This window comes from Mytilus edulis, chromosome 11, assembly GCF_963676685.1.
Source record: "Mytilus edulis chromosome 11, xbMytEdul2.2, whole genome shotgun sequence".
In the NCBI taxonomy this organism is placed as follows: domain Eukaryota; kingdom Metazoa; phylum Mollusca; class Bivalvia; order Mytilida; family Mytilidae; genus Mytilus; species Mytilus edulis.
This window is the reverse complement of record NC_092354.1, coordinates 53786966-53808291: the sequence shown is the minus strand read 5'-3', so window position 1 is coordinate 53808291 and position 21326 is coordinate 53786966. Positions and strand designations below refer to the sequence as shown.

General features: G+C 30.8%; 1 protein-coding gene across 1 annotated transcript; it reads right to left on the bottom strand.

Moving 5' to 3' along the window:
* Positions 1-16339: 16339 nt before the first annotated feature.
* Positions 16340-20637, bottom strand: LOC139494884 (cysteinyl leukotriene receptor 2-like). Its single transcript, XM_071283030.1, has 2 exons — positions 20504-20637; positions 16340-17631 (listed from the first exon to the last, which is right to left on the bottom strand). The coding sequence occupies exons 1-2, from the start codon at positions 20504-20506 to the stop codon at positions 16483-16485; spliced, it is 1152 nt and encodes a 383-aa protein (XP_071139131.1). The 5' UTR covers positions 20507-20637; the 3' UTR covers positions 16340-16482.
* Positions 20638-21326: the final 689 nt, after the last annotated feature.

The window sequence follows — 21326 nt, the reverse complement described above, 5'->3', positions numbered from 1 at the left end:
AAAAGAATTGTGTGTACTACCATTACAATAGTTTATAACACATGTTTGGAGTAGACTCAATAAAGACCTTATTTTGACCAAATATTACTGCAAATCAGAAAGATATCATACATATCCCTGTAAACTTCACTAAGGTAAAAGGTTTTCGTAAAATAAAAACATGTTTCACATTAAACGAGATACCATGGCAAAAAATTATGACTTCATTTGCATATTTTGTAAAATTTCATTATTTTCCTTATTTGCTCATGAAATGTTTTTAGTATATTTTAGATTGGAAAAGTATGTGCGCACCCAAAAAAGCAATTTGATGAGATTTTGTCAATAGTTTTAATAAAGCTGTTAAATTATTTTGTTGTTTCTTGGCTGCGAACACTGTTTCCACATAGAGATAAAAAATGATTAAGACGGAAAACTGCATAAATTCTGCATTTTGTATCTTTCTTTTAAACAGTACTCATTATAACGTTATTGGGTCGTCATCAAATAGAAATCTTTATGTTCTTCACTTATATTTCTTGACCCTATGTATATCTCAACTGTATGTGCTTATTTAAAATAAATATCAAACATTTTGTTTTCTTGGGCCAAAGCCAGGCCTTTATACCTCTTCTCCTTCATCTAAGATCTGTATAACAAACATGCTATGTTAGTTCCTGTTACATCTCCTTTTATAATCGTTTTCTGCCTTTGAATAGTGATACTTCAAACAAGTAATTAATTGGATTTAACTTTGTAGTTCGTTAAAAATGTCAGCTTATCAAGTGACACACTTCAAAGATGTCTAACAATTTAAAAAAACGGACATTGCACGTCGAAATGTGACTAAGGGCTTAATAACGACGAAATCTATTACAATGTTACAATATAAAGGTTATTGCTTTGAGGTGGTACCGAACACTTTCACTAAAATTAATTCAGCTTGTTTAATTTTCATATTTACTTTGACCCTTTAACAAAAATATGAAAATTTCAAAAATTTTGAACTAACCGTTTTGTCAGAAAAATTACACTGGTTATATAGCAGTTTGACAAACACCAATTTTGATCATTGAGAAGCTTAATATTCCTTTTACAACACAACGTAATTAAAACGTTTAGATGACTTTACAGAGTTATCTCCCTGTAGTGTTAGGTACTACCTAAAACTAGTTATTGAATCTCTATATCAGGTTTTTATAGCGGTTTACTGAAGAACAAATTTTAAATGAGGAAATTGTCAAGTTCATTTAATATATTTATTATCGGTTTATTTGTTGCACTCCAATGAACGTCAACATTACATTAATAATATTTAAAACAATCAATTAGTCTAAAGTGACAAGAGAAGAAAAAGATAAGAAACTTTATTGAAGACAACGATTAAAGTGATTTCAGTCATTCCATCGTATCTCCTATTGATATACTCTCTGATATTTATAAAAGTTGATTAGTTGTCTATCTATTCAAGGCAAATATGTCATTTTTATATAATAAAAAAAACCAAATATATATTGCAATTAGATGATTTTTTTTTCAAATCTTAGCTGACACATCATAATTGTGTTTCACGTTTCAAATATAAAAAACGATATATTGTATGATTGCTAACGAGGACACACTGAACAATTTCTTGTCTATCCACTGATATTTTAGACCACATTAAAGAAATTGGAAAACTTCAAATATTTATTTTATTTTAACAAATGTTAACTAGTTTTAATAATCTTTTTTTTTTCAAATTGTATCTGTTTATTTTTTCTTATGTGGTTTTTTTTTACTCCATAGGCTTTTAACCTACGACAATAACTTCTTAATGAAAACGTTATTTTCATCAAATACAAAAATAACACCTACATGTAATTGATATATTTTTGTGTTAATGTAATCGTTGTTTATAGGAAACAGTACTGTATCGCTGTTAAATAGCCATTTCATTGAGCAAAAACAAATCTGATTAACAATCTTAAACTGAGGGAAACATATAATGTTTTTACTTGATTACTATATACATGTACATGCACGTTGCTAGTGTAAAATAAAAAGATGTTGTTATGATTGCAAATGAAACGACTCTCCACATGAATCCAAACAACACAGAAATTTAGAACTATAGGTTACCGTACGATCACACTATATTATTGAAACATAAATAAATCCTACTGTCAAATAAAGGGAAATAAGATACATGTCATAACAAATACATCTGGCTTCTGAATAGCTGAAAATAAATAGGAAATTGAAAATAAAGCCCCTTTTAATCAGATTTGAAACTTCCTTGTATTTAATTGATCTAAGTGAAATAATACGACATCGAGTTTAATTAAGATGTGTCTACCTCCGTACATTAAAAACTAATCACTTAACAGTGTTAACCAAGATATAGATTTTGAAATGTTTTCTCTTCTTGTAAAGATGTTATTATAGAATAGCAATTAAAGCTATTTATTTGGTTGTCTACTGAGTAATGATTTGTCGTTATGGATCGATTCCAAATATTCTTTTTGTTCCTATTTTATAATATAAAATTAAGGCAGCGAATGGGAATCACCCTTTAGGAGCACCTAAGATCTGCCAAAGTTTTGGTCTTTAATTTCCTATGCTATGCTTTGTGAACTGTTGTTTGAATGTTATTTTTTTCCTTTTGTAGACATGGCTTTCTCAATTTTATGTTTGACTTACAAGTTTCAATGTCCTTTTAGTAACTTTTGGCTCTCTTTTAGAGAAGTAGGTATTTAAGACAAGATGAAAACATTGAGTGAGTTATGATAAGGGTTACAGACAACTAGTATCGTTATATAGATAAACTCATCATAGATACCAAAATTAAATTTTATATTCACACCAGACGTGCGATTCGTCTGCAAAATAATAATCAGTGACGCTCGAATCCACAAAAGTTAAAAACAAAAGAAAAAAAGTACGAAGTTGAAGAGCATTGAGGACCAAAATTCCTAAAATTTTTGCCTAATACAGCTAAGGTAATATATTACTGAGGTAGAAAATGCTTTAGGTGTCATACCACCAATTAAAAGTCCCTATCTGTTCAACCAAAATTTGCAATTTTAACAGCTTTCTAAATATTTTACCTTAAGTTTAACTTCATAGAAACTAGGTATATCCTGAATTGTACAGGTGTCATCTTCCTGCATGCCAATTTTCAACATACATTCAAAATAATATAAGAAAGAAGAGAGCTCCCGAAAGGAGGTACCACTAAAAATAACCCCTGGTTTTCTGGAAATCTTAAATTAGTATACCATGGAGCGCATTAATCCTCAATTTTAACTGCAAACTCCTAGACAAGTAAAATTTGTCTCAAAATGGTCTTAATATATTTCTCTTTCAACAAAAGTTTCATTTCTGCAAATTTGTTGGTTAGTTTAGGTGAACAATGATATCAAATGCACTATTTTTGTCCGAGTAGGCCTACTTTCACATACGTTCTAAATTTGAGGGAATAATTGGTGTTATGACAGCTTTAGCATTTCAAAAATTCAAAAGTTTTCTAAATTTTAAGTTTGCAATTCATATTGACATACAAAAGGAATGGTTAAGTATCAATTTAATGATAGAAAAAGACGCAAATCAATAATTCAAAAACATATTCTAAAAGTGCTTCTGCATGAAGAAATTTTGCTACTGGAACAGTGACCCTGTATCTTATTTATTAAAATTAATTTCTATTTTTAGAACAAAAGAAAAGAGATCGTTTCACATATTTGTAATTCAGATGTAATTGCCTCGTATCTTCCGGGTTAAAGCCCCTCAGATGTGAGAAGCTTTCATCTAATACCTAAGAATATATAATTATGAAGGACATGTCATTAAACATTACGTGCTAGAAAATTATGTTTCCGATGAATGATAGCATACGTGATTGTTGTTTTACTCCATGAACCCTTGTATGGAAATGAGTCTCCGTAAATTGAAACCAATTTTGCGATCTAAACTTCTCCATGTATCATGTTGCTTGAAATACGAAAATAATTCACATTATTAGGAGTTAAAAAACAAGAATGTGTCCCCAGTACACGGATGCACCACTCGCACTATCATTTTCTATGTTCAATGGACCGTGAAATTGGGGGGTCAGAACTCTTATTTGGCAATTAAATTAGAAAGATCATATCATAAGATATATACAAAGTATCAAATTGATTGGACTACACCTTCATCAAAGTACCAGGATTATAATTTTGTACGCCAGACGCGCGTTTCGTCTACATAAGACTCATCAGTGACGCTCAAATCGAAATATTTATAAAGCCAAACAAGTACAAAGTTGAATAGCAATGATGATCCAAAATTCCAAAAAGTTGTGCCAAATACGGCTAAGGTAATCTATGCCTGGAATAAGAAAATCCTTAGTTTTTTCGAAAAATTCAAAGTTTTGTAAACAGGAAATTTATAAAAATGACCACATGATTAATATTCATGTCAACACCGAAATGTTGACTACTGGGCTGGTGATACCCTCGGGGACGAAACGTCCACCAGCAGGGGCATCGACCCAGTGGTTTAAATAGTTATCAAAAGTACCAGGATTATAATTTTGTACGCCAGACGCGCGTTTCGTCTACATAAGACTCATCAGTGACGCTCAAATCGAAATATTTATAAAGCCAAACACGAACCCAATGAAAAACTGCAGGTGATTTCACGGGCTCTGGAAGGGTAAGCAGATTCTGTTACACTTATGGCATCCATCGTATTGCTCATATTATTACAAAACCGGTAAATAGTCTAATTCGGTAAGTCACATTCAATCACATCAACTGTGATTTGTTTCATGTCATATCCTTTTACAGTACTGACGGAAAGAATTGGTGTCCTTGTATCACAGATAAAATTATTATCCTGTATGAAACATAATTATCTGATGCTAAGATCATCCTTCATTAGTGAAAAATATCTTGGTTTATGTCTATCAATTAGTGAATATAGCCAAGAAAGATATTTTGTTCTTCGTTTCTAATAATAGTATCCATTGTTAATACTTATGATAATAATAACTGAACATCCTTACGTTTTCTTTGCGGTTTACACATTGTTTAATCTGAAAATTTGGCTAAGACGACTATATAATGGTTTAATGTGTTGCCTAAATTAGTGACTATGTCAACAAATATGGGAAAGCAATTATGTGTCCTTTCATAACCAAAGACATATTTTACAATTCTTATAACATTTGTAAATCTTTTCCGGCATTGATTGTAATTAAGTTGTTTTCCAAAAAACAACCACCAAAAAGCTTGCATTTACAAAGAGAATCATCATCTAAAAGTAAACATGAATCAAGTTCTAGGAACAAAACAGAAAGAAGAATTATCTTTAAAACATTCTGTCTTGAAAAACTGTTAGCTATCATATAAGCAACACGACGGGTGACACATGTGGAGCAGGATCTGCTTACCCTTCCAGAGCACCTGAGATCACCCCTAGTTTTTGGTGGGGTTCGTGTTGTGTATTCTTTATTTTTCTATGTTGTGTTTTGTGTACTATTGTTTGTCTGTTTGTTTTTTCATTTTTAGCCATGGCGTTGTCAGTTTATTTTAGATTTATGAGTTTGACTGTCCCTTTGGTATCTTTCGTCCCTCTTTTAGCATCATATTTCCTTCGACGGGTTTTAAACATTTAAAAAATATAGCCAACTATTCAGCAAAATATGTATTTACGCAATATCAAAATGTCAAAATTCATGTAATAGTATATATATGTGTACATGTGGGTGTGTTTTGTTTTACATTTCGTGTTTTGCTATATTTCATAGGATTCTAATCTTCAACAATGACTTTTGTATAAGAATATTCTCTGTTACGAATACACAAATAACACCTGAAAGTAATGGCTTAATTTCGTTGTTGAAAGGAATAAAAACGAAGTTGGTTGCTCTATACAGTAAAGTTTAGTCTTTGCATATATAATATAATGTATATATATTGTAATCTCTCTCTGAATTCCAATTATCCTACTACTTGTAAAGTTGCAAAATACTATGAATAGCGACATTAGTTACTATTAAACCAAGTGTTTGGAGATTAATTGAAGGCCCTTCCGACCTTAAAATACTATTTTGATATGAAAATAGTAAAATTTGGTTTAAAATGTCATTTCCTGATTATTGTACTGATTCCTATAAATATGCATTCTATACAAACAAATTAGATAAGGGACATAATTTGGAACTTCCGGTTTGAAAAATACTACTTCCGGTATTATTTATTAAAATTGAGAATGGAAATGGGGAATGTGTCAAAAAGACAAATTTGATGTTTACTTGACATCGATTTCAAAAATAAGGTTCTATATACTTTTATATCAATTAAGTACAATACACAACTATTTACGGTTTACAAAATGTCACTTCCGGTTGACTTTTTAAAGGTTAAATGTCTTGAAACCTAATGCAAAAAGACAAATGGATTAATCATGTATACATATGAGATAAAAGCAAGGGTCAAAATATAGAATATCAATTTAACCTATGACCTTGAGCTCAATTAATCTTAATTATATTTGGTTGATGAGGTATATCACCATACGCGTACTATTAAATATAAGAGGGGGCACACTCTTACTTAATGTTTGCGTTTCCTTTAAACCAATATGTTTGTGTTACGACATGTTGCAACTAACAATTAGGTAAACATATGTTACTGATATCTTATATCGTGAAAAGAGGTGAAAATAAGCCAAAATCAAAATTTAAAAATTACCTTTACCTTTTTTTCCCTATTTTCTATTCTTTTTTTCTGGACCAATGACCTCAATTCAAAAGATCCTAAGTCTCCATCACTTATGTTTAACCAATAACAATTACATTTTACCTAATTTAAAAACAGAAAGGGAAGCAAATCTCTTATGGAGTTTCCGGACCGCTTCGGTGAACACTATTTTTAAGATCTTGAGGGGAACGGGCAAATTGGTGAAATAATTTTGTCGTTATCTTTTTTGGTTGCGAAAAAGATGCGATCACAAGAAAAAAGTGTTTACGGAAATAATTATTTAACATGTATAGGTTCAACAGTTAATTATTAACTATGACCATATCAATTACAATCAATGACAACACATACTAGCTGACTAATGGGCTTGTCATACCCTTGTTGAATAAAAACTCTACAAGCAGTAGCATTGATCCAGAAAACACCAATTTCCTGACACAAGTCACATAAATTTGAGGTTTGAATTTAAAAAATTGATATACATAAGTCTTAAGTCACATTAATGTGTAATCATCGGCAAAACATAAGATAAAAAAAAACTATAAAACAAGGACGAGACAAACCAGCCAAGCGATGATTATTGACATCTAAAAGCAGTGAAAAAAAGACGACGGAAAGGAAAGAAACGACGCAACTTTATAATGACAAAACTTCGTTTTCGACGAATATTATAATTTTTTATGAATTTTTAAGAAGTCGTTCCACCCTGTGAAACATTTGATGTAAACGAATAAGATTTAAGTGCTAGATCAATCTTAGACAAAAACATGCAGCTCCATCTTTAACATTGCAAATCTGAACTTCTTATAGTGTCATTGGAAAATAATACCATACTTAGCTCTGGAATCTGCGCTGGTTATTTGTTGAAATGTAAGAAATCAACACAGTGATTTCTGTATAACATGTACATGATGTACGAACAAAAGTATAAACTCTTGTCAGTCAGCCAAATTGACGTCTGATGTACTGGAGATTATTAATGTTACGTATGTTGATGCCAGAAAGTTACGGTACAAAAAACGAGCTATAGAATATCGAAAGTAATAAAAATAAAAGGTACGAATAATTGTACATTATTGACAAGTTCTACTATCGTTTGCCATTAGTATTGTGACAAAACAAAACGGACACTACACGCCGAAATGACTTATTTACGACGAAAGCTATTATGATGTTATAAAATACAAATCACATCTTTAAACTAATTATTGAACCTCTTTATCAGGTTTTCAAAGCGGTTAATTCAAGAACAAATATTAGATGAGGAAATTGCCAAGTTCTATAAACATATCCGTAATCGGATTTTGTTTTGAACACAGTGTACCACTAACACTAGATAATTTGACAAACTTTTATTACATTAATTTACAATGTATGTGAGAGACAACGTGCGTATAGTGGCATCGTAAAAGTCGCTTACTCGTTAGAAAACAACACAATATATATATATATCTAAACACTCGGCTGACATCAGCAACATGTGTTGCGTTCTATTGTTTCTTTACACAATGTATTGGTCATTTGTAAGATCAAGAGGTAAGTAGATAAATTATTGTTCCATTGTTTGACTGACATATCCTCGATGTAAGTATAATTCTATATGAATAGATATTAATCACTGGACATATTATAAATTTGCTAACGCATATAATGATGATACAAGTAACTTTGTTACAACAGATAGACGTCACCATATCATTTATCATAGGAGTAAACAATCAATTAGTCTAAAGTGCCCCCCAAAAAAAGGAAATAGATAAGGACACAATATCATTGAAGACAACAATTATAAGTATTGCATTCATTCCATTGTAGCTTTTATATCGATTTACTCTCTGAGACATATAAAATTTGATTTATTGTCAATATAATAACGGCTAACGGCTAATGTGTCATCTTAAAAAAAACATGATAAAAAAGTCGAAATCTATTTTTGTATATTTTAGCAGTCTCATTGTGTTTTAAATAAGAAAAATAGATATCTTTGCCCCTTAAGTTCCACTAATAGTATGATTATTTGGAGGATAGCACAATGGTACCAGGATCATAATTTAGTACACCAGACGCGCGATTCGTCTACATAAGACTCATCAGTGACTAGCCAAACTAGTACAAAGTTGAAGAGCATTGAGGATCCAAAATTCCAAAAAGTTGTGCCAAATACGGATAAGGTAATATATGCCTGGGATAAGAAAATCCTTAGTTTTTCGAAAAATTCAAAGTTTTGTAACCAGGAAATTTATAAAAATGACCACATTAAGTATATTAATGATATATTATAAGTTTTGGCTTTTATTTCAATAGAATCTTATTTTTCAAGACACAAATGCTCTTTTGTAATTGTGAAAAGTGTTGAACAAAGTACACTTTGTATAAAACGCGCAAAGGCGATTGGGTATTAACAAAAATGTGAACACGACAAACAAAAGTGGGATAATCCTTTCGGAACACCTAAGATCTGCCCAAGTTTTTGGTCTTTAATTTTTGTGTTTTGTGAACTGTTGTTTGTATGTTACTCTTTTCCTTTTGTAGACATACCTTTGCCAATTTATTTTTAACTTCTAGTTTGAATGTCTTTTCAGTATCTTCTGGCTCTCTTTTGAAGAAGAATGTATTTCAGAGTTAGTAATGATAAGTGTTATAGACAACTAGCATCTTTATATTAAGTTTGCAATTCATATTGTCATACAAAAGGAATGGTTACGTATCCATTTAATGACAGTAAAAAGACACAAATCCATATTTAAAAACATCATCTTTAAGTGCTAATGCATTAAGAAATTTTGCTGCAATGACACTGTATCTGTATCTTTAAAATGAATTAGGATTTTCTTATCCCAGGCATAGATTACCTTAGCCGTATTTGGCACAACTTTTTGGAATTTTGGATCCTCAATGCTCTTCAACTTTGTACTAGTTTGGGTTTATAAATATTTTTGATTTGAGCGTCACTGATGAGTCTTATGTAGACGAAACGCGCGTCTGGTGTACTAAATTATAATCCTGGTACCTTTGATAAGTAATTTCAACAAGAGAAAATATAAAATATTTATGTATTACTTATATGTAAATCAGATGTAATTGCCTCGTATCATCCATGTTAAAGCCCCTCAGATGTAAGAAACTTTCCATCTAATACTTAAAAAACATATACAAATGTAGTTATGGAGGACATGTCATAAAAATATAAAGAACTAGAAAACGATGTTTCCGATGAACATGATGAATGTAAGCATTCTTGATGAGTTTCGTAATTGTGGTTTTACTCCATGAACTCTTGTATGGAAATGAGTCTCCGTGAATTGAAACCAATATTTCTCAGTACACATTAAATTTACAGATCAAACACTCTACATTTGTACTTATTGTCTAGCTAAAATATGTGTGATCTAACATAAGGCAATGAAGTGAGGCAGTAACATAGCGTCTGTGCTCCATACTTTTCTGTTTATCCCTTAGTCGGACTTTCACATATTTTATCAGAATTAGAATAATCAGCAAATCGTGTTTTGTTTCGTGTGTCTTTCCATTTAAAGTTATTGACGTAAAGAGTGTGTGTCCTTGTCTCACAAATAAAATTACTATGATCGTGTATGAAACATTATTATCTTATCTTAAGATCAGCATTCATTAGTGAAACATATGTAATGTAGATTTATTTGGAATTTCTTTCCTTAAAATTTCAGATAAAACCAAACATTGATTAACATCTTAAACTAATATGTTCAATTTGATTTTTAAAAATTACATACAAATCTAAAACTTTGCATATCAACATGTAATAGCGTACTTTAGTCACGATAAAGGCATTATATTCATATCTTAAACAATCCTACAGTTGAAGCAGCTAAAGAGAAAATATATATGTCATGTATAGTGCAAGACAAAGACATATAATTATAGCTTCTGAAGAACTGAAAATAAATCAAAGATTTGAATTAAATCCACATTTATCATTTTGATACTTAATTATTATCAATTAATGTAGATGAAACAATACGGCATCGAGTTTAATGAAAATGTATTTACCTCCTTGCATTCAAACTAATCATTTAGCAGGGTTAACCAATATTTGGATTTTTTAACGTTTGTCTTATGGTTTATCGTCTTAAACTTGCAGTGAGGTGAGAGTTATGTGCTCCTGTTAAAGGCTTCACTGTGACTCTTCTTTTTTGTGTGATTTATTTTTAGTTTTACAAGTAATAATTTTGTATTATGGAAAGATACCACATATCCGTTTTTTTTTACTATTTTATAAATATAAAATAAAAGCAATTGTGGGATAACCCTTTCGAAGCACCTGCGATCTGTCCCGGTTTTGGTCTTTAATTTCTTCTGCTGTGTTTTATGAACTTTTTTCGTATTGTAGACTTCGCCTTATTAGTTATTTTCGACTTCTCGGCTCTATTTTAGTGAAGGTGGTATTTGAAACCAGACTAAAACATAGAGTGAGTAGTTATAAGTGTTATAGACAACTAGCATCTTTAAATTAAGTTTGCAGTTCATATTGTCACACCAAAGCATTGATTATGTATCCATTTAATGACAGAAAAAAACGCAAATCCATAACTCAATAACATCTTCTAAAAGTGCTACTGCATTTAGAATTTGATATAATGTCACTTTATCTATTTTATCAAAACTAAGTTCTATAATTAGAACAAGAGAAAAATGATCGTATAACTTATATGTTATTTAGGTGTAACTGTCTCAACACTTCCGGGTTAAAGCCCCTAAAGACTTAAGACGTTTACATCTAATACCTAAACATATATAGTTCTGAAGGACATGTCATAAAAACAAAAAATGCTAGAAAAATGAGAAAACGATATTTCCGATGAATAGTACCATACTTGATGAGTTTCGTAATTGTTGTTTTACTTCATGAACCCTTGAATGAAAATGAGTCTCGGTAAATAAAATCAATTTGCGATCTAAACTTCTTCTTTTATCATGTGTATTGATATACGAAAGTAATTTAAATTACTATTAAAAGGAGTTAAAAAAAAATAAGATAGCTTTTCATTCCCGATTTTTTCATTGTTTCAATCAATTAAAGTTTTGTCTTTTTTTAAATTGGTGCTGATGGCATAGTTTTTCAGTGATGCAGTTTCATTCGAAACGTGTTTTTAGATTCCAAGAAATTGATATAGTTATGTACAGCTATAGTTAACCTAGAGACAATTTACTTTCAAAATTGTATAATGACTTACAATGTACAGATGTTCTTTTTTCACATGTTGCAACATTACTAAAGGGTATCTTATATCTCCATACAAATAAATTTGACAGGTATGTGTGTGATCAAACGTTAGGCAAACACATATCGTGTGTGTTCCATATTTACCTGTTTGTCCCGAAGCCGAACTATCACATTATTTTTTTCTTAAATTAGAATAGTCAGCAAAATGTGTTTTGTTTCATGGCATACCATTTTAAATTATTTCTCTCATATACAATAACTATCGTGTATGAAACATAATTATCAGATCCTAAGATCAACATTCATTAGTGACATATCCCTGAGTTATGTCTGTCAATTAGTAATTATAGCCAATATATATATATATCTCGATCTTCGTATCTAATAATAGTATCCATTGCTGATACGTATAATAACTAAACATTATTCCGACTTCCTTGTGGTATACAGCTTGATAAATCTGAAAATTTGGCTAAGACGACTATATAATGGTTTAATGTGTTGCCTTAAGTAGTGACTATGTCTACAAATATGGGAAAGCAATTACGTCCTTTCATAACCAAAAGGCATCTTGTACAATTCTTACAACATTTTTATATCTTTTCCGGCATTAATTGTGAATAAGTTGTTTTCCGAAAACCAACCACCAAAATGCTTGCATTTACAAAGAGAATCATCATCTAAAAGTAAAAATAAATCATGTTCTAGGATAAATCTGAAAGGAGAACTATTCATAAATTAAAAACCAATTGTTCAGAGAACAATTGAAGGTCTTTCCACCAGTAAATATCTATTTTGATATTAGAATATTAAAAATCAGTCTAAAATGTCAGTTCCTATGGCTTTATGATGTAAAGATATGAAATTTAAGCAAAGGTCATAATCTAGAACGTCAAATTTACCTATGACCTTGACCTCAATTTCAAGGTCACAAACTGAGGATCTCAAATCAAAAGACCCTAGGTCTCTAATATGTATGGTTAATACGTTATATCACTTTACGCATAATTTTAGAAATAATAGGGGCTAAAACTCCCAGTCATTGTCTACGCACCCTTTCAACCAAAATTATTATGTTACAACATGTCGCAAGTAACAATTTAGTAAAAATAATTTGTCGATATCTTATAAGGTTTATGAAAATGAGTGAAAATAAGCCAAAATCAAAATTTAGAATATGACCTTGACCTTTGACCTTGACCTAATGTTCATTTTTTTGGACCAAGGATTTCAAATCAAAAGACCCTAGGTCTCTATCACTTATGGTTTTCCAGTTTAAAATACATTTCAAAATTTCAAATACAAAAGGGGAAATAACTCTCATATAGAATCTCGATACGGCTTCGGTCAAAATAAAACAGAACATCCTGAGGATATAACGAGTAATTTGGAAAAATAAATTTGTCGGTTTCTTATACGGTTGCGAAGCCTTAGAGATAACAAAAAAAAACAGTGTTCGGGGAGATAACTCTTATATGGTAAAGCATTCGGTTAAGCAGAGTTGGTTTCAAAAGCGTATAAACTGTTCGATATCATATTCCAAATTTCTAAGCGACATCTTGTGAAACAAAAAAAAACAGCGAAGGAAAAAAATTATAATCAGAAGAAAAGCAATAGGTCTTTCCACGGAAAAGTGGAAAGACCTAATTATGTTCTGTCTTGAAAAAATTCAGTATCATATTACCTTCAATGGGTTCTTAACATCTAAAAGAAATCAGCCAAATACATGTTTAAGCAATAGGTTTTATCATATCAACACTCATTTAAATATGTCGCACCGTAACTTAAGAACGGCTTATCAAAAGTTGATGAAACTTACCATAGTGGTTTCTTATGATAGTCAAACGATCTGTATACTTTTTTGTGAAATGAGATAAAAACTGTTTGAGTTACGGTTCTTTGTAACTAAAACAGGGGCGTGTTTTTCTCATATGTCGCGCTGTATCTCAAAAATTATTTATGAGTTATATTAATATAAAGATCTGTAATCATTTTTGGGTTATGTTTTCAAATTTTATTTTAAAGGTTTTTTCACATGAAGCGACGTATTTAAGAAAATATTTATGATTATTGCATAAAACTTCACACACAAGACAATGGGCGAAACATGCGCTTTTGTTGCAGTTATTTTTTTATAATTAGAACTTGGTCTCAAGAATACACACTATATATATGATCATTAAGTTGAATTTCAAGATATTGTTCTTAATTTAAACTCCTCACTTTGATATCAGAGGGAAAAAAACTCTGAACTAGTCTAAATCTTTGAGTTATGCATTTGTGAGATGCAAGTTAACCTTTTCAATCTGTCGTTTTCTCTAATTTCAACAAGAAGTCGGAATGTCACTTTTGGTAAAGAACTTGCATATTTTAATCACGATCCAGGCACACTCTGCTGTTGTTTTTTATTTGGTCGGGTTGTTGTCTCTTTGACACATTCCCCATTTCCATTCTCAATTTTATAACAATATAGAGGTAAATCCTAATGTTAAAGCAACTTAATAGAAATACGATACATTTCTTTGCAAAAACAAATGGCTTCTGCAAAACTAAAAATAAATTGAAGTTTGAAATAAAATCCTCTTTCTATTAGAATTTAAAAAAATGTCTTCAATTCATATAGATGTGTAATACGTCATCAATTTAAATTAAAATTAGTTGAGTTTCGTACATTCATACTAATCAGTTAGCAGGGTTAACAAGGATACAGATCTTTGAACGTTTTATAAAAATATAAATGAAAGGGCATGTTGTTTACCAATAATGGGTAATGATTAGTATCGATGACATCTATTATTAACATATTCAATGACATATCTCATTGTGAGTTTTACAAAATGTTGGCTTTCACCGTTTTTATTGCAAACTATTTCCGTTTGAAAATGTTTTTTGATTTGTGTAATTCTTTACAATGACTGTGTTCTGAAATTCTCCTTTTGTCACTTCAGAGCTTTAAATTTCCCTCGCAAAAAAAAAGTTCAATTTCAACCAGAGAAACCAAAACAAGGTGTGATTTGTCAATTGGATATATCATCCTGGGCTTTTCAATGACTTTAACTATTAAATAGCAAGCAGAAACGGTCTCATTCTCAATGTTTTGTGCTATTTTCCAATTTCTTGATCAATGTGCGAAAGGTATACCACATCACTCATGTCACTAAGGAAATATCTGTTCGCGTTAAACGATTGGTCGAAATTTAATGACGTCATCTTTTGTTTGGATTTCTTTTGATTTTCGTAATGTGATGTCAATCCAATCTCAAGTAGTTACATAAAAACTAACAAACGACTGTCTGCAAATCTTGGAAAAGGAAAAATAAAAATCATTAGAGGATCATCGTCCAACCCTATAACTCATGAACTACTATACTTATCAATTCCTAATAGCAAACTTGATTACTTTAAAAGCTCGGTTAGCCTCGACTTTGGAATATTAAAAATAAAGTATTTCAAATCTGAAAAAGTTCGTAACATATTGGTTGCAGTGTTGGAAACAATATAATTATATCAAACTTGGCAATATTTTTATTCATCAGTAGTGGCATCTTGCAATTCGTAGAGTATTTGTTATTTTTTTTATAAAAACACTACCTTCATTCCTTCATTAGCAACACCATATATGTATCTACATTATCAAATCATTGCGAAGGTTGTCATAAAAAAAAAGACAAAAAAAGACAAATAACTACTTTAATTTCAAAATATCATCATGATCATAGAAAATAAGTCCTTAAGTGTAAAAGTCAAAATGTTGGTATTTATCTTGACATTCTTTTTTTGTCATCAGTTACAGCATATTATTACTCGAAAACTGTTACAAAAAGATTCACGAGTGATTTAAGGTGGTATGGGTGTCTTCCTCCATCTTGGATTGTACAAAACAGAAAATCAAAGGTCCAGATTTTCCATCAAATTAGCAAAATTTGAGGCAGGAATGCAGATGTTTAATGTACATTTTCATTTAAAAGTACCAATTTATAAGAATACAACTTCTAAATATTGATATTTTTGCAAATGTATATTATTTTTGGTTGTTTTTATTATTTTTTTTAAATTGGCATTTTAAGGGGAGGTAACTATAAAAAAGTGCATTTTCTGAAGGATTCTGTATGGAATTTTCCTATTTTGTATTTTAGCCGGAAAAAACGTACGGTGACCCTATCTTTTCTTTTGATATTCTCAAAGCAGTGTCTGAAAGCTATCTTTTCCTAAAGTATTTAACAATTCTATCATTTTGTTTAGTTTTTAATCACGAAATGGTGTTTTTTCCTGTATAATCTATACAAAATGTGTCATTTTGTCCCACCCTGTAGCTTGCGAAAATGCGCGGTGACCTATCATTTTTATTATATTTTTCAACATGTATCAATAGATACAACGTTTTGGCAAAGTATGAACAAATTCTATCATTTTTATTTTTTACATAAATACAATTATGCTATTTCATAAAAATATAAAGTACAAGAACACAATATTTCTATCATTTTCTCATCTTTGATGAGTCTCGTATAATTCTGTTATAGCCCCGTGAACTCTTGTAGAAAAATATCTTTTTTTAATTAAAATATTAACCTATATTAGTCTTAGACAACCATATGCCTCGTCATCTTTAACATTGCGATCTATACTTCTTCGTAGAGTTTTGTACGAGAATAACACTCTTACTTCACGTCTGAAATATGCGCCGGTTATCAAATACAGAAAGAAATTAATACAGTAATTGATGTAGAAAATTGTACGAACAAAATATAAAAGCCCTTGCCAGTAAGATAAATTGACGTCTGATGTGCTGGCGTTTAATGTTGTGACATATTTTGAAGTCAGAAAGTTACGGCACCACAATACGAGATATGGAATATTGAAAATAATAAAACATATAGACAGCGCTAGCAGAATAATTGTAAATTCTAGACGGATTGTACTTTCTTCTGTCATCACTCTCTTACAATTTTTACTACGTTTTTGTCGGAGAAGTTTTTTTATTATTAAAATATTAATAACCATAATGATTACGAAAGGAACAAATGAAATAAGAAGTGCAAATATTGAATCGAACACAAATGATATGAAGCCGTGTTTTGGAGATCCAGTACAGTATAGATTACCCGCATCACTCTTGTAAATCCCACTTAGTATTGGCTTGTATATAACTATGATAGCAGAAAATAAAAAGATTCCAGAAACAATTTTCCGAGTGCTTGTCGTTGTACAAAGGTTTCTTCGAAGTAATGGAAAACAAATGCCAATATATCGTTCAACTGTAAAAGCCACTAATAGCCAAGACGACATAAATCTCGACACATATGATATATACAATTGGAATTCACACATACCATTCACATCAAGAAATCTCACATTAGATCCAGGGAATAAAAAAGTTAACCCTCTTCTTAGCCATTCAACTGTCACGTAAAATGTTAGTATAAAAAGATCGGATACAGAAAGGGCTGCTAAATACGTACTTGAAGACAACGATCGTAGATTTCGTGACAGAAATACATTAAGTGATAATGTATTTCCAAGGATCCCAACAACGATAATGATAGGTGTAAAATAAGCATAGAAATATCTCCCGGCATGATAAACATCTCGATATTCAGGGCTGGAACTGTACAATGTTAAACAGCTGGAGGCATTAGTATTGTTAGACAATATATTAAACAGTCTGTTATATAACGAATCGCGGTGACATCGTGTTGAAGACATATTATTCATGTCTATCTGAAATAACAATATTTTTAATTAATGATTCTATAATAAAATATAAATACGCAACACATGGTATAATCAATTTGAATAAACGGATTCTTTTCAATTCTGATGAGATCCTCTATAGTTATTAAAGGGTCCATAATTTAATACGCCAGACGTGCCTTTTGTCTACATATGACGCATGAGTTACGCTATATTATGAGTTATAAAGCCAATCAAGTACAAAGTTGAAGAGCATTGAGGACCCAAAATTCCAAAAAGATGTGTATGTATATGCATACTATAACTTATGGTCACCCAGTTTTTTGGTGGGGTTTGTGTTGTTTAGTCTTTAGTTTTCTATGTTATATCTTGTGTACTCTTATTTGTCTGCTTGTCTTTTTTTTTTTAAGTCATGGCGATGTCAATTTATTTTCGATCTATGAGTTTGAATGTCCCTCTTGTCTCGTTCCCCCATCTTTATAATTACTATATAGTAGTACAAACGACAGGTGTTATTCAGGTTGTCTCGTTCCCTCATTTTTAATTAATATATAGTAGTACACACGGCCGGTGTTATTCAGGTTGTCTCGTTCCCTCATTTTTAATTAATATATAGTAGTACAAACAGCAGGTGTTATTCAGGTTGTCTCGTTCCCTCATTTTTAATTAATATATAGTAGTACAAACAGCAGGTGTTATTCAGGTTGTCTCGTTCCCTCATCTTTTATTAATATATAGTAGTACACACAGTCGGTGTTAATCAGGTTTTTTGTGTTATCTATACAGATTGTACAATCATTTGTTTAAGAAATGACTGAATGTTTGAGTGTAATGATTTATGACAGTTTGTCATGTCTGCCTTTTAAATCGAAACATAATTATAAGGTTTCCAACGCAATTATATATTTAAGGGGAAATCGTTTATGTGGTTATAAATGCAAAGCTTTACTTTTCAAATGCAAGTAACACGTAAAGAAAGTATTGGTGAGTTTTAATAGAAACATAACTGTCACACTTACCGGTGAAGTCTTGTAGTCGGTGAGGATAGTATTCTTGTTGTTTATTAGTACTGTTGAGACATTTAGTTTGCAATAAATCTGATTTTGTTCAATGTTTTTGTTTTCAAAATAAAAAATCTATTGTTGCTTTGTGCGGATAAAAAAAAAACTACTGATTTGAAAAATGTGTTCTTATGTTGCCCTATTACACCAATGTCCCAGGAAGGGGGAAGGGGGTCATTTCACCCATATTTAACTCTGACGCATGCTTTGTGCGCATATCTTTACCATTTTCTTGAGTGGTTTTTGTTGGTTTATTTCTGTTACATTTGTTTTTGGACAATTTTATAAAATAGGCCTATAGTTTATTGTAATTCAATTGTTGATAATTTGCTGTCCGGATTTTTACAGCCGCCTATATGGCATGTTTGTCTCATTTTGGAAGGCCGAACGGATGCCTATAGCTACTAATATCTACTTCACTTGTACTTAAATGGATAATATTCTCTTTTGCAATCATACCAAATCCACCTTGGTAATACTAAATAGGCTGCAAAATAGACTTTCGATTTTTTTTTACCATCAATCCATTTCAACTACGTATTTCATGTAGTTTATAATAGTTGTAATACTGTTTCTAGTGAATCTTTTGTAGACGAAACATGAATTTAACGTACACAATTTGAATCTTCTTTTATATGGAGAAATAATGTACAGCCAATTCGTCGCTGCAACTTCTGAGTTAGGTTTCTTCCTCGAGGGTATCAGCAGCCTTGTAGGTAGCATTTCTGTTTTGATAATTTCGATATTCAAAGTATATGCTATCCAGGAATACATGTTACTCATTCTTTAGTTTTCTCTCTTGTGTATATTTGTACTATTGTTTGTCTGTTTGTCTCTTTTATTTTTAGCCATGGCGTTGTCAGTTTGTTTTTGATTTATGAGTTTAACTGTCCCTCTGGTATCTTTCGTCCCTCTTTTATCTTCACTGTATTTTACATAACCGTTCGTAATCATGGGTCCTCGATGCTCTTTAACTTTGTACTTTTTTAAATTTCCGTTTTTTGTTCTGCTTATTATTGATGACCGTATGTTGACTTATAGTTCCGAACATCTTCATTGTGTTCTATCAACGGAAATCATACCATATTTTTATATGTGCAATAGCGAGTTGTCTCCAAAGTACTGCATTTACCAAACAGCATTATTCTGAATATTCCAATGAGGATAAACACTGCTTCATACGTTATTGCTTTATTTCCTACGACCCAGAACTGTATGTCTATTCATATATTTTAGGGATTATAATTGGGTATACAATATGACGCATTAATTTCTTCTCATTATAATTCTGTTGAATTTCTTCCTGCCTCTAATATTGAATGCATGTATATAACTGCATTTTCTGTAATACTAACTTACGATCAAGAACATATCAAAACATAGTGTATTTCTATAATTCATGATAAAACTTTTAAAAAATTACATTGTTTTCTTACTATTGGTTAGTGGTTCAACGCGTTTATTTTAAGACTTAAACCTAGTCTTCTGAAAATATTCATTACATTTGGATTTTTGCTATTCGTTTATTACATCATATCAATATGTGTATGTGGCCAAAATGATGAACAGTGATTTTTTAACGAGGTTGTTGTTTATTCAACGTTGCATGCGGTGTTGGTTTTTTAGAATAGTAAGCGGTCTGTATTTTATGCTTATATTGGTATTCCCTTTCTCTCTTTCAAATATTGTTAAAACAACTGTCATAATATATATTAAATACTGAATATGAATAAATCATTTTGATATCAATCCCTAAAGCAATTTCAGAAAAATTATCACAAATTATACATTCGTTAGATTGACTTTTACAGAATAAACACTATAAAAGTATTTCTTACCATTTTAAGTTTGTGTATTATTCCTCATATGCAATTACTGGTAAAGTTCATACCGTATTCAATTAGAGGTAATATCAACATTACCTTTTATATATCAGCTATTCTCAAATGAGAAGAATGCGCAGTCTATAAGTATTGACTTTACGTATACCAATATCCTGATTGGTTACTTATCAACTGCTGACAACAAATGAAATAATTTATAGAATTAGAATTCGAAATCACTACTTTCGATATTTATAGCCAACTCCGTTGACTATCGTAAGACTCTTTTAGCAATCATATGGGATTGCGACGATTCAAAAACATATTGAGTTTGCTATGTCTGTATGTGATGTTAGAACATTTAAATTGTATCTGCTCATTGTTTAAAAGATTCGTTGATAAAAAGAAAAGATATCGGAATTTCGTATAACAAACATAAGTTTTATATCTATCGTCATCTACTGGCATTCTATGATAATAATATGAATTTTTGTGAAAATATAGTAATACTTTAACATATATTTGTTTTCGGGAAGTGCTTTCTTTTTTTGTCAAATTGATTATCTATTGGGGACAATGCATACTTTTTCTAATGAGGAATCCTTGTATTTTTTTTAATTACTTCTCTCAACTATGCTGTTGAGATGGCCTAAAGCCAGTTTCAATCTATATGTTAATGGCTGGAAGAGAATTTAACCTGTCAGAAAGATGTTCCTTTGCATTTCATCAGGGTTATAATTTAGTTAATATATTTAGAATAATAAGGCTTTTCTACCTCAGGCATAGATTACCTTAGCTGTATTTGGCAACACTTTTAGGAGTTTTGGATCTCAACTTC